The sequence below is a fragment of the Pithys albifrons genome, chromosome 16, assembly GCF_047495875.1.
Source record: "Pithys albifrons albifrons isolate INPA30051 chromosome 16, PitAlb_v1, whole genome shotgun sequence".
NCBI lineage: Eukaryota > Metazoa > Chordata > Aves > Passeriformes > Thamnophilidae > Pithys > Pithys albifrons.
In genome coordinates, this window is record NC_092473.1 from 16,569,067 (window position 1) to 16,581,821 (window position 12,755).

The window sequence follows — 12,755 nt, forward strand, 5'->3', positions numbered from 1 at the left end:
TTCCCGGTGTGTCCGGCACCGACACGTGCTCAGGGCCGGGGGTACCGGAGCCACTCCCGGTGTGTCCGGCACCGACACGTGCTCAGGGCCGGGGGTACCGGAGCCATTCCCGGCGTGTCCGGCACCGACACGTGCTCAGGGCCGGGGGTACCGGAGCCATTCCCGGCGTGTCCGGCACCGACACGTGCTCAGGGCCGGGGGTACCGGAGCCATTCCCGGCGTGTCCGGCACCGACACGTGCTCAGGGCCGGGGGTACCGGAGCCATTCCCGGTGTGTCCGGCACCGACACGTGCTCATTTCCCGCCGTTCCGCACGGCGGGCGCGCTCCGCCAGGGGGCGCTCGGGCGCGGGGCCGCCCCCCCCCCCACGTGACGGCGCGTCACGCGCGGCGCCGGGTCACGTGGGGCGCGGCGGGCGCGGCTACGCCTGCGCGCTGGGGGCGCTCGCGCGGCCCGTGCGGTTGTCGGCCGGGAAACCCCTCTCGGCGCGGCGCTGAGGGCGGGGGGGCCGCGGCAGCGCCTGCGGGGCCGGACCGGGCCGGGCCGAGCCGAACCGGGCACCGCCGGGACCGAGCCGGGCACCGCCGGGGCCCAACCGGGCCGAACCGGGCACTGCCTGGCCGAGCGGGGCCCAGCCGAGCACAGCCGAGCCGAGCGGGGCCCAGCCGGGCACAACCAGGCACAGCCGGGCCGAGCCGAGCACAGCCGGGCCGAGCAGCGCCGGGCCGGGCCGAGCCGGGAGCAGAGGCAGGAGCAGGAGCAAGAGCAGACGCGGGGCAGGGCCAGGCCCGGGCCGGGCGCGCCGAGCCCGCAGGCCGCGGTCGTTGCGGGCGGGGGCCGCGGGCTCGCCGCGATGCGGCCCTGAGGGCCCCCAGCCCCGCGGCCCGGCCATGGCGCAGCGCCGCGGGCTCTGAGCGCAGCCCCAGCCGCCGCCCCGGCCCCGCCGGCCCGCCCGACCCCGCCGCGCCGCCCCGGCCAACCCCGCGCCCCGCCATGTCGTGCGTCCACTACAAGTTCTCCTCCAAGCTCAACTATGACACGGTCACCTTCGACGGGCTCCACATCTCCCTGAGCGACCTCAAGCGCCAGATCATGGGCCGCGAGAAGCTGAAGGCGGCCGACTGCGACCTGCAGATCACCAACGCGCAGACCAAAGAAGGTGCGGGGGCCCGCGGGGAGCGGGGATGGAGCCGCGGGGAGCGGGGATGGAGCCGCGGGAAAGGGAGTGAGCCGAGACCCGCGGGGGTCAGAGCTGAGCCTTTGTGGCCGCTGCTCTCGCGGCACCGTCAGGGCTCTCCTGCACGCGGTGCGGGGCTCGGGTACGGCTGTGCTACAAAGCTTTGATGCTCTGGGATTCCCCCAGGTAAAGGATAAGGAAACGCGGGGAGATGTTTTATTATCTGAAGGTGATGGGAATAGAGCACGTGGCTAATTTGAAGGAAAAATAAACAGTGAGTTTGGTGACTAAATGTTGTCTTCAGCTCCTTTTACCCGTCTCCACTGGAAGCTGGTTTTGTGCCCGTTGCAGGAATTGCTCAGGAGCAACAATTTGCATCGAACGTATCAGTGAGTTACAATTTCTGCAGCCCTTTAAGCCTCTCGCTCCTGTGTGTTTCTGTATCGGAATTACTGCTGGGAATTCCGGGTTAGTGTAACTTTTCCAAGCAAAAGGCACCATCATTCGGATGCTGTTGAGCGTCATTTCTTCATTCGTGGTCGCCTTTTAATCTTCTTGGCCCTGTGTGTTTGCCGGGTCCAGGCAGGCCTGAAGTTTTCTGGCCGCAGGTTTCCAGTGAACATATGTATGAAATGTTCTTCAGGAAGTCATAAATTCTTTTAAATGAAATAAGAAGTGCTCGATTCCGAGAGGTGAATCTGGGCTTGTGTTATTGTGGTGCTTCGGTTTGGTATCTGCCATCTCGGTACATTTGCATGTGATTAAATCCTAAGGGATGCGACTTTTCAGAAATAAAAAGAATTGTGCTTTATCCCTCCAGCATCAAAGCTGTTTGTTTTAACCCTGCAGTTCTGTGGCACAACAGTCTTTTCTTTAAAATGTGCACTGGTGATTTGTTCCTCTTCCTGCTTTTACACATTAAAACTTGTGCTGTGACTTCAGCCTCGGCCTTTGAAGGGGTCAATCCTAAAGCTTCTCTTTACGTTATTTTCAGGAGAGTGTGAAGAGCCTGCCCAGAGTTGGAGGGAGGCCTTGGGGATGCTCTTGGTTTGTGTGAGAAATGGGGGGAGAGACACAGTTCAAAGGTCTTGAGTCTTTCTGGTAGTACTGAACAAGATTTTCAAAAGCTTTTGGAAGTGAAGTTGGATTTGCTTTAAGGGCTGAACTGCGGGAGGGCCCCGAGTTGTGTCCCCCGTTCCGGGGCACTTGGGGCCTCCCAGCTGAGGTGCCCCGGCCTGGTGGGGAGTGAGAAACAGCCCGAGGGACCCCCGTCGTGGGCACCGGCAGAAAAGGGGCTTGGAAGGAGGCCCAGACACGTGGGTTTGTTGTAGCAGCAGAACAGAAAGCAGAGTTTTGAGAAGAAAAAGTGCCCCTCATGAAGTGTTCCTGCAGCGTCCAACACACCAAATTCACCAGGGTGTGACTTTGTTTTCACACCTAACCAGAGTCCAGGGAGGGAGGAGTGTTGGCCTCACCAGAACAGTTAAATGTGGTGGTGCCTCCAGGTGAAGTTAAAAAAAGGTTGTGCTGAGTCCTCTGGGCCAGTCGTGTTGCACTTGGACCTTTTCAAAATGAGTATGAAATTATACATATATAAAATGCATGATTTAAAATTCTGTATTGGTGACACAGATGCTTATTGAAGCTTTCCTAAGGGTGTTTTCCATATGAACAGGCAATATCCCCCTGTGGTTTGCAGAGCAAAACTAAAGAGTGTGTTTCAAAATGTATCTTTGATTTATGTGCATAAATGTGAATTTCTGTTTTTATGAATCACACAGAGGTGCTTAAGCTCCTCTGCAAAAACTAAAACTAAACGGGGATATTCTGCCTGAGTGGGGTGTTTGGAGCTCTTCCATGTGGACACAAATATTGGGGTTTGCAGCTCTGTCTGTGCAGGAGCCCTGAGCAAGTGTGGGATGGTCTTGGAAAGAGCAGAGTGCCCCGTGCCTGGAGCTGTGTCTGTGCTCAGGCTGTTCCCAGGACCTGGGAGCTTTCACAGCTCAGGAGCTGCCACTCTTCTGAGTGGAAAGCTCAGGGTAGAAGCAATGCTGATATAAGCTGAAAGTGAAGAGGATTTTTAATATCAGTCAGAAAAAAGGATGTGATGGACTCTGTAAAATTGTGGGAATGCAAACAGGTGGGATCCTTTCATGCTTGTTATTGAGGCACTTCCTTAAAGCCTCTCAACTTGCCTCTGTTTCACTGGAGCTGCATTTCTTGGCCTGTCCTCTGTAACAGGTGTTCTCTCAGATTGTCAAGAGCTGCAGCCTCAGAACAGAGGTGTGTCCTGAGTGCCCCTGCCTGCCCTGGGAAGTTCTGACTCAAAACGCTTGGAAATTGGGTTGTGGTTCTTACTGGGCAAAATAGAAACAAACCAATGGATGATTGAAAGTTGTGCCTCTGAACTGGTGTGGTTTGAGGGCAGAGGAGTGCCCAGGCCCTTCAGCCCCGTGACCCCCCAGTGCCTGAGAGGGGCTTGTGGGGTGGGGTGAAGGGTGGGTTTGCTGGGCAGTGCCCGTGTGGGGCACAGGGCCCGTGTGGGGCACAGTGCCCTGGGATGACAACAGTGCACAGGGAGGTTCTCTGGCCCGTTGGCCTCCCGGGCTGGCTCTTTGCAGGATCTGCCCCTGCAGGTGAGATCAGCGGTGCCTGTGCTGGGAAAGCAGAAATCCAGCAGGAGTGGCCCGGGCTGTCCCTCGGGCTGTTTCAGGGCTGCGTTTGGAGCAGGCACAGCCATGGCTTGTCAAAGGGAGCAGGTGAGGGGATCAGAGCAGGGCTAACAAATCCTGCCATGAGAGAGTGGAATTTTAAGCACTAGGAAGAGAATGTGTCCTTAGGAATTCCCAGTGTCCTGGTGGGCCAGCCTGGTGTGTCAGCAGGCATTGTCACCTGTGTGTCCTGCCCCCAGCAGCAGAGCAGCTGCTTGGCAAGGCCTTTACCTGCACTCTCACACCCAGCTTGCCTTTTGAGCACTCCTGGTCAGGTCTGTGCTTGGCCCGGGTGAGAAACCTCTGGAGAGAGTGGCCAAAGCTGCTTGGGCTGTGCTGCCACACCAGATGGTGGGTTAAAGCAGGCCAGAAAATAACGTGGGGACTTCTGTCAGTAACTTGTCTGTGGCATAGATACAACACATATTAGTAGAACTAGTAGAGTGTTTAATTATAGATAAATTTAAAAGTGGAATTTTCAATTTGTGCACTAAATGTGAAGCAGCATAAAAGTCAAAGCATAGTCTGAGCCCTTTGCACTTTGCAGTGAGAATGTTGTGGGCACTAATGCAGTTGTTGATGTCAGATTTCTGAGTCAATGTGAGTCAGCAGTCGGGGTAGCTGCTCTTAACTAGTCTGCCTCCATTCATTCCTTGGAATACTTCCTGCCCTGGACTTTCAAGCTACTGTTTTCTTGTAGGATAAAGAGCAACTTTTAGACTGTTACATCTTGTCTGCTCTTGCCTTTAACATCCAGACCTTTCTTTGCTTTTGCAAGCATTTTGCATGAGTTGAGTCCTAATTTTTAATCACAGCTCAGATGGACAAAATCCAGTAGCCACTTCGTGGCCATCACTGGTGGTAAAACAAGTTTGTGCCCTAAGGGGGTGGGAGTGAGCGACGTTGTGACCTCAGGCTTTGGGCATTTCTGTTGGAGCTGGGCTTGGACAAGTGTAAGGAGTGCTCTGGTATTGGCCTCGCCGCTCCCATGGCAAGGCAGGACAGAGCTAAGCAGGCCCTGCCAGTTCAGGCTGTGCAGGGGACCTTCTGCACACAGGGAACAGTCTCGTGCAGGGGATGCCAGTTAATCTGAAGGCCTTTCTGTGGAGCTGCTGCTGCTTATCCTGTATCTCTGAAATGTCAGTCCCGTGATTTGTGTTCTGGACCAGAAAGAGGGAGGACACCTTGTCTGATTCTCTTACACAAGCAGAAACAGCTGCTGTGTAAGTTCACTATAAAACCCATTCTTGTGGAGGACTCTGTGTTTTAAGCTTACTCAGAGTGTGTCTGAGAGTTTTTGCTTGGGCCTTATGTCGAGGGTCAGGAGGCTTTTCTCCCCTTGGGACCAGCAGCTCAGTGCAGGCCAGGGCAGAGCAGGGGGAGCTGCAGGCACGGGCTGTTTCCCTCAGCCTTTTCAGGGCTGTCTTCAGAAGTAACTTGGTTTGAGTCTCTTTTCCCTGCAGAAAGTGAATGGAAAGAACTCGCATGCCCTTGGCTAATTCAGACTGGATGATGAGCTTAAGGGGGGAGATACGACTGTAGTTTGAGCCACCTTTGCCCCACTCAAGCTCAGGAACCCCCCAAATTTCTGTGCACCCACCTGTGGTGCTGCAGTTTGGTTTCCATGTCTGTGCCAGGCCCTGAGCACTGCACGGGGAGGTGTGGGTGGGTCAGGGCCAAGGGGCAGAGCCAGCAGCAGGGGAGGTGAGTGTGCTGAGCACTGGGACAGCACTGCTGCAGGGCCCTGCTGTGCTCAGGACAGGTGAGTGTGCTGAGCACTGGGACAGCACTGCTGCAGGGCCCTGCTGTGCTCAGGGGAGGTGAGTGTGCTGAGCACTGGGACAGCACTGCTGCAGGGCCCTGGTGTGCTCAGGGGAGGTGAGTGTGCTGAGCACTGGGACAGCACTGCTGCAGGGCCCTGCTGTGCTCAGGACAGGTGAGTATGCTGAGCACTGGGACAGCACTGCTGCAGGGCCCTGCTGTGCTCAGGACAGGTGAGTGTGCTGAGCACTGGGACAGCACTGCTGCAGGGCCCTGCTGTGCTCAGGACAGGTGAGTGTGCTGAGCACTGGGACAGCACTGCTGCAGGGCCCTGCTGTGCTCAGGACAGGCAGCCACGGACTTTATTTAGCATCTGCTTTATGCAGGTGAGATTTGGCTGTGGTTTGTTTTTCTCCAGAGATCTCTTGGGTTTGTAGACAAACAGAAGCAAAAGCAACTTAAGGCTGATCAGGGAAGAACCTTGTGCTTTAATAGGGCTCTGCTTGAGTGTCCTTTGAGACTGTTTTGCTGCTGGCATTCAAACTAACTTTAAAAAATGGAAAAGATTTTTCTGCTTGTGTTTTATTATCAAACCTGAAGATTCCTTGACAGGTGCTGTTGGTGTGTTGAGAGGATAAAAGCAAGATGTTATGTATGAAATTTTGCATTTAGATCTGTAAAGGGATTCTCTGAAGTGCTCTATAATTGCCAATTAAATACATTCTTACAAATTGAGTAATGTTTTTCTGTCTTGCTGTTGTTTTCAGAATACACTGATGACAGTGCCCTGATTCCCAAGAACTCATCAGTGATTGTGAGGAGAATCCCCATTGGAGGAGTTAAAGCCACAAGCAAAACATATGTAATGTAAGTACCCCAAACCTTGGCTTCCCTGGGGGTCAGTGTGTCCTGGCAGCACACACAGAGGCTCTGGAGTTGGATCCTTGGGAAAGCTTGGGAAAGCTCCTGCTGTTTGTTATTATGGGGGAGATTCAGTGTGTCAGTCCCAAAGGAGATTGGGTGGTGAGGCCTGCTGGGACATGGGATTCAGATTCCAACAGTGGAATACTCAATATGATTCTACTGAGTTTGCTTTGAGGCTGATTTTCTGAGATCCAAGAGCAGATCCTGCTGCTTCTACATGGGGAAATTCTTTATTTTTTGTGTTTGCTTTTTTAGTAAAGGCAGTTACACATTGTAGTGAAAACTTAGCATTTGTTCCCACCTCAGAAGAGTCTGATTCTGGCTGTTTGACTCTTCCTGCATTTGGGGGAGGTGGGGAGGATGTTTTTGTGCTGCAGATCAGGCAGGGGTTGGAGAGTAGCCACAGAGGACAGACCAGGGGTTGCCAGCTGGTGAAGCACAGACAAGCAGTCTGATTATTCTGAAGGGATTCCTGTGGGTTTCCTGCAGTGGCTGAAGCCAGGCAAGACAGAGAGAGCCATAAAGCCCACTGGCTTTGTTTGAGTACCACAAAAGCACAGTTAGTCCTTCCCAAACCTGAATCTCAGAGGCAGGTTAGGACATCACCAAATTGTACCAGCTGTACTGGTTACCTTCATGAGTGTGTCTGTACCCAAGCTGGGATCTGTGCTCCAGGCTTTAATTCTGTGCTCCTGAGGCTCACTGAGGACAGAGAGTCAGGTGTATTGATTAAAATCACAGATACTGAAATGCAGTCCTGACTGAGGGTTGTTGCTGCATCAGTGTTTTCACACAGCCAGCTCTGTAATAGCTGCACCAGCACTCTTGGAATGGGCACCCCTTAAAGCACCTCCACCACCAGCAGGAGATACAATTGGCTGCTGGTTTTGTCTTTCTAATGCTGGTTCTCAATAAATAAAGTACCCTGAGGAGTTACAGCCTGTCTTGGACAAACAGGAAGCAACATCCTGGTGCCCAAAAGCATTTGCAAGCAAAAGGCTGAATTGATGTGGCTCTGCAGGTATCACTGGGGCACATTCCTGCAGGAGCTGGTGCTCCCAGGCCCACCCTTGGAATTCTGAGCCCCACAGCACTGTCTGGAAACACAGCCTTGGTTTGGGAGCTCATTGCAGTGTGTGCTGAGCAATGTCCTGTCAGAGCATCCTCCCTGTGGGTTGGGTGGCACCTCCCGTGGTGTGCAAGGCTGCCCTAAATGGGGGGACTGTGCTGCTGGTATCAAAGGTCACATGGGGGGATAAGGGCAGAGCTGAACTGCTGGCTGAGAGCTGAGTGTAAAGCAGCACAGGAGCTTCCTGCTCTTCAGCTGGAACCACTGGAGGAGCCCCTGGTCAGGTGGTTGGGGATGGGGAGTGTCAGCTGGAACAGCAGAGGGGCCTTCAGAGAGGCCCCATGCAGTAAATGGCTGAAGCACCCACCTCGTGCTCATCCACAGTATTCTGGGGCTCTTCCTCACCTCCTGGAGGTGCGTGGTGCAGTTGGGAGCCTGGCAGGGTTCAGCAGGGGCAGAAAGCTGAGCCTTTCCCTTGGTACATGAATTCCCCAGCAGCCTTTGCGTTGCCTCTGCTGATGGGACACCCTGGGTGGTGTGTGCATTGTTTGTACTCCCTCAGTGGTTGCACGTGTGGTTCTTGATGAGCATGCAGGTACAGACCAAGGATATGTGGAATCTCAGCAAGTTCTCAAATGTTATACATATTTCCTAAAATACTGTAGCATTTTCAAGATTATCTGAAAGCAAATTCTGGCAATTAAGACCTTTTTTTTTGTCACAGGACTCCTAAATCGCACAAAATCCTAGAAACTACTTTCAGGTGACATTTCTACTACTATTTTTAGTCAATATAGCATTTGTAACATGTTTAATATTTTGGCACTTTGATGGCTAAATATAGGAGATCTCTGAATGCAGTGCTTGGGCTGCCACAAAGAGACACTGTTCTGGAGGCTGTGCTGCTGGCACTGCTGTGTCACCCTTTGTCACATGGCTGTGTTTGTCACTTGAGCAAAGTTGCACTTGTAGATTGTCCCTGTTCTTCCAGAGGAACTGGAGCCCTGAACTGGTACCAGTGGGTGGTACCAGAGGGTGATCCCAGGGATGTTCAGGCTGTCCAAAGCTGCCTCCACAGTCAGTGATTGATTGTTTAAGAACACAGAACTCTAGTGCAGACTTTGTGGGTTTGACACTTAGAGAGCAGAGACAAAATACGTGAGGATTTCCTCTTGCACTGTTGTGTTCTGGATCTGCCAGTCCTGAGTAATTTCTGACAAGGTAGAAACGGGATTTTGGGGGGTGTTTTGGTTGCACTGAACATACCAAGAGGGAACAGTTTATGTATCTCAATGTCCATGTTCTCTGGGGTATTGGAGCATAATGTTTTGATGTTCAGGTTTTGCAGTCTTTGTGTTGGGTACAAGTGCTTTGTGTTCAATTCTGATCACCTTTATTTCTTCTTCTAGAAGTCGAAGTGAGCCAGTGAGTGGGACATCAAAAGCAGTATGTAAAAACACAATCTCACACTTTTTTTCCTACACACTGCACTTAATTCTAAACCATGCAGCCTTTTCTTAATTTGCCAAACGTAACTTAATCTATTTTCCAGTAAAACCTAGTGTATGTTGTAAATACATTGTACTTGATTCAGCATAGTAAAAACTGAGTAATGCCTTCATTTGCAGTTCTAATGTGAATATTGGTATTTGTGCCTAGCAATGCATTGTATTTCATATTGAAAATGCCAGAATTTCTGCTGTATGACTCTGTGTTGTACAGATACTGTATGATTGCTGCAGATCCTGCAGGCTCCAGGTTTGCTCTCTGAACATGGTGCCATGTTCCACATCTGTCTGTCTATAGCTAGTGATTGTATGTTTGTATAGGTTGTTGTGTGCTTTTTGTTTCTTGCAATAAAAAATGTTTGGAGTGTATTTTTTGCCATTTTCACATTGTATCACTTAGCCTTTGTTTTTAAATACCTTTTTTACCTAATGGTTTTTGAAAATGTTTATCAAAAACCACTGAGAAACCATTATTGTGAAACTTGGTGCTGTTCCTTACTTTTGACTTGGGGGTTCAAACAAATACCAAACCCAGCCTATCCCAGATGTTTTGAGGACAGTTCTGTGCACCTAAATGATTCCTTCTCATGTCCTTAAATGCTTGGATATTTATTCCTAAAACTGTATAATTGAAGTGATGTTGTTTGGGCCCCTCTCGAGTACAGAAATGTCTTTAATAGCCTGACGTGACTTTCGGTATTGTTGCTGCACAGAGTGATATTCCAGAGTTCTGCATTCAGTCTCTCCCCTCTATCTGGTGAAGCAGTTTTAGTTCAACAGCAGTTTGTCTGCAAATGACAACATGCAAATTTTGGCACCAGGTTACAACCTGGGGCATCTGGGAGTGAAATCCCTGTTGTTTTCCACATTTTTGGATCTGGGTGACTCCGGGGGTGGCTGCTGCTGTAATTCCCAAAGTTAAACCTTTCTTTAGTATTCACCACTTGGAATTCACATTTGGAAAAAGGGCAGCATTTTTCTCAGGTTTGCAAACCCTGTTGTTGTGCTGCTCATGTACAAATCCCACATGGAAATGCAGGTGCTGGGGTAGATCTTGGAGTGGCACCTGGTTGGTGCTGTGTGGAACTCTGCCCTTCCAATAGTTCATAGAGATCAAAGTACTGTTTGGTGGGGTTGTTTCTCATCTTTATTTTAAGTATAACTGCTTCTCCTTCACTAGACTGGTGTGAGGCATTACACTAACCCTGGATCATTGGATCTGAGCACTCCATCAGCTGGTAGGATCCCTTAATCTGAAAATTCCTGAACTCTGGGACTGTGTTCGGGGAGGAATACAGCCTCTGGTTCCCATGGAAACAATCAACCTCAAATCAAAACCTTTCTGTGTCTAGGTCTAAAACCACTAAGTGTGCCATCCATAATTCTATTGCTGATTGGTTGGAATTCCTTTTTGGCCACCAGTGCCCCTCTCTGAGAGTCTGAGTAGGCTGAGCTGGCCCAGTGACCCTCACAGTTAATGTAATGCATTTATGTAACCACCTTTATAGCATTTGAGCTAATTCAGATGGGGTTTTATTTCTTGAAAACAGTTCTTTTTCTTTTTGTTTACTAGCATGTGTATAAACAGAAACCACATGTGACAAATAAAGTTAACATTCTTTTAGCCTCCTGTGTTCCCTGGCATGTCTGTATTACATTGCTCAGCAGGAAATTACCATAAGCTGATGTAGATGTGTCAGAAAAGGAAAAGGGAAAACTCCTGGAGTGGGAGAGAAGACGTAGTGTGAGTGAGGAGTGATGTCAGTAAAGGCACAGCAAAGCCATTGCTTGGTGAGCTCTGACTGTCCCTGCTCTGGGAGGGTGGGAGCCCTTGCATCCCTCTGTGCAAGCCCTTTCTCACTGTGACAGCCCAGCAGCCTCGAGAACTTCTGGGGCTGGAGACACAAGTAGTTCTTTCTTGAGGCCAACTCAGGTGTTGGTCCTGAAGTGTGTGGGGTTTTGCCTTTATTTTTTTCAGTACACCTATTTTTGCATGTATTTCAGAGCAAAACCTGGGTCTTGGTGTATGGTAGGAGTAAATCACTGGAAACTTTGTCAGTTATTGATGGACAGTAAAGGTGCAAAGTTAAAATCAGTTAAGATTTCTTTCTAAAGGATGGATAAAAGCTGCTTCTTAGTATTCCTTGGTTGTGTTACTCTTCTGCCAGCTGTCATCCCATGGAGCTATGTCCTGATGTTGGCACAGCCAGAGCCAGAGTGTGGGGCCATTCTGACTCAGTGCTGGTGTCCCAGTACCCTCAGGGCTCTTGGCTTTGCCCTTGGAGTCTGCAGGAGGCCAGGGCAGTGCCCTTGGTGTAGCCCATCAGGCACAGCTGGCAGAGCAGCCAAGCTGTGGGTTTGGCAAGCCCTGTGTTGGCAGCACAGAACTCCAGTGTGAGCAGCCTCTGCCTCCCCTGTCCTGTCTCTTGCCCACGTGGCTTCATGTTGGGTTTTGTCAGTCTGCTGCAGGACATGGGGTTAAACACTCTGGCTGTTGAGTTTAGGGTTTGGGGGTGCTTTTTCTGGTTGTTCTTTTTTTTCTAGTTCTTATGCAGTGTTACCTTAGGGTTGCACATGAGGTCGTGGAGATGTTGGTTCTGCTTGTCTGCTTAGAGGGACTGCCAGGAAATGCTTCAGTGGAAGCTGAAAAGGGAGAAAGTTGGCAGAAATGTGGGCTCAGAAAGGTGGCCATTGGGCAGATGCATTGGAGAGGACATTAATTACCTGTTTGCTGCTTTTGATAACCATTCAGTATCACATCCTTTAAGAAACTAGGCTGTTTTCCTGCAGGCCATATAACAGCTGCTTCCTAAAAAAATGCAAGAACTAATTAATAGTTCATTAATTGTTGCATTTCAGTTCCTGATCAGTACTAGACTGTTCAGTGCTAGAGCTTTCCTAATTTCTTGTTTGCTTCTGAAAAGCCACAAAATCATAGTTGTGCCTGCCCCGAGGGTACTGTCTGGCTTTGCAACATGTAAGGAGGAGCATGTGGAGCCTGAGGCTTCAGAGTGCTTATCTAGACCTCCTTTGGAACAGGACTGGGTGCCAAGTGTTGGAGAAAGGAGAGGTGGATCTTCTGGTGAGATTTTTAGTGGATGTTTAGTGGTCTCTGTCGAGATCTGGATGATCTAAAGGCACATTTTGCAGGAGATCTTTTAGTCAGTAATACAGGAATGCTGTGTGTGCTTTCCTGAAAACACAGAAGAGGAACAACTGACTGGAGTGAGGAATCATCTTCTGCATGGAGATATTTTTTTCTCAGAGTCTGCTAAAACTGCTCCCTTGAATTCTCCCACTCCATTGGGTAGTGAAGGACAAGAGCTTTGTTAAGGAAGGGTTTTAACCTCTTTAGTGACCTCTTGGAGAGCTGCTCAGTTCACACTGAGAATTTTTATTCTACATTTTTGAGCAACTTGGATGTAATAGGCAGTGATTTGAGTGTGTTTGTGGTGCTGCTTTGCTCGTGCCAGCCTAAATGCTGCTCATGGCACAATATGATTCAACATTCTGGGGAAGATCATTTGCCATTTTTGCATGTGGGAAAGCTGCCCTTCAGCTCTGGTTCTCCATGAGCACTGCAGGCTGTTCCCAGCTGCTGGCCT

The 12,755-nt window shown here is 50.6% G+C and overlaps 1 protein-coding gene across 4 annotated transcripts in view; it reads left to right on the forward strand.

The window, feature by feature from the left end:
• The first annotated feature begins 430 nt into the window (after positions 1–430).
• RBBP6 (RB binding protein 6, ubiquitin ligase) overlaps positions 431–12,755 on the forward strand; it is a 28,014-nt gene continuing 15,689 nt past the window's right edge. For 2 of the 4 annotated variants that reach the window (XM_071571454.1, XM_071571456.1), the window contains exons 1-4: positions 431–1,159; positions 6,417–6,516; positions 8,367–8,405; positions 9,052–9,088. In XM_071571454.1, the coding sequence (XP_071427555.1) occupies positions 994–1,159; positions 6,417–6,516; positions 8,367–8,405; positions 9,052–9,088 (342 nt within the window). In that variant the 5' untranslated portion in view covers positions 431–993. The remainder of the gene's footprint in view (positions 1,160–6,416; positions 6,517–8,366; positions 8,406–9,051; positions 9,089–12,755) is intronic. The other 2 variants (XM_071571455.1, XM_071571457.1) reach the window with 1 other exon arrangement.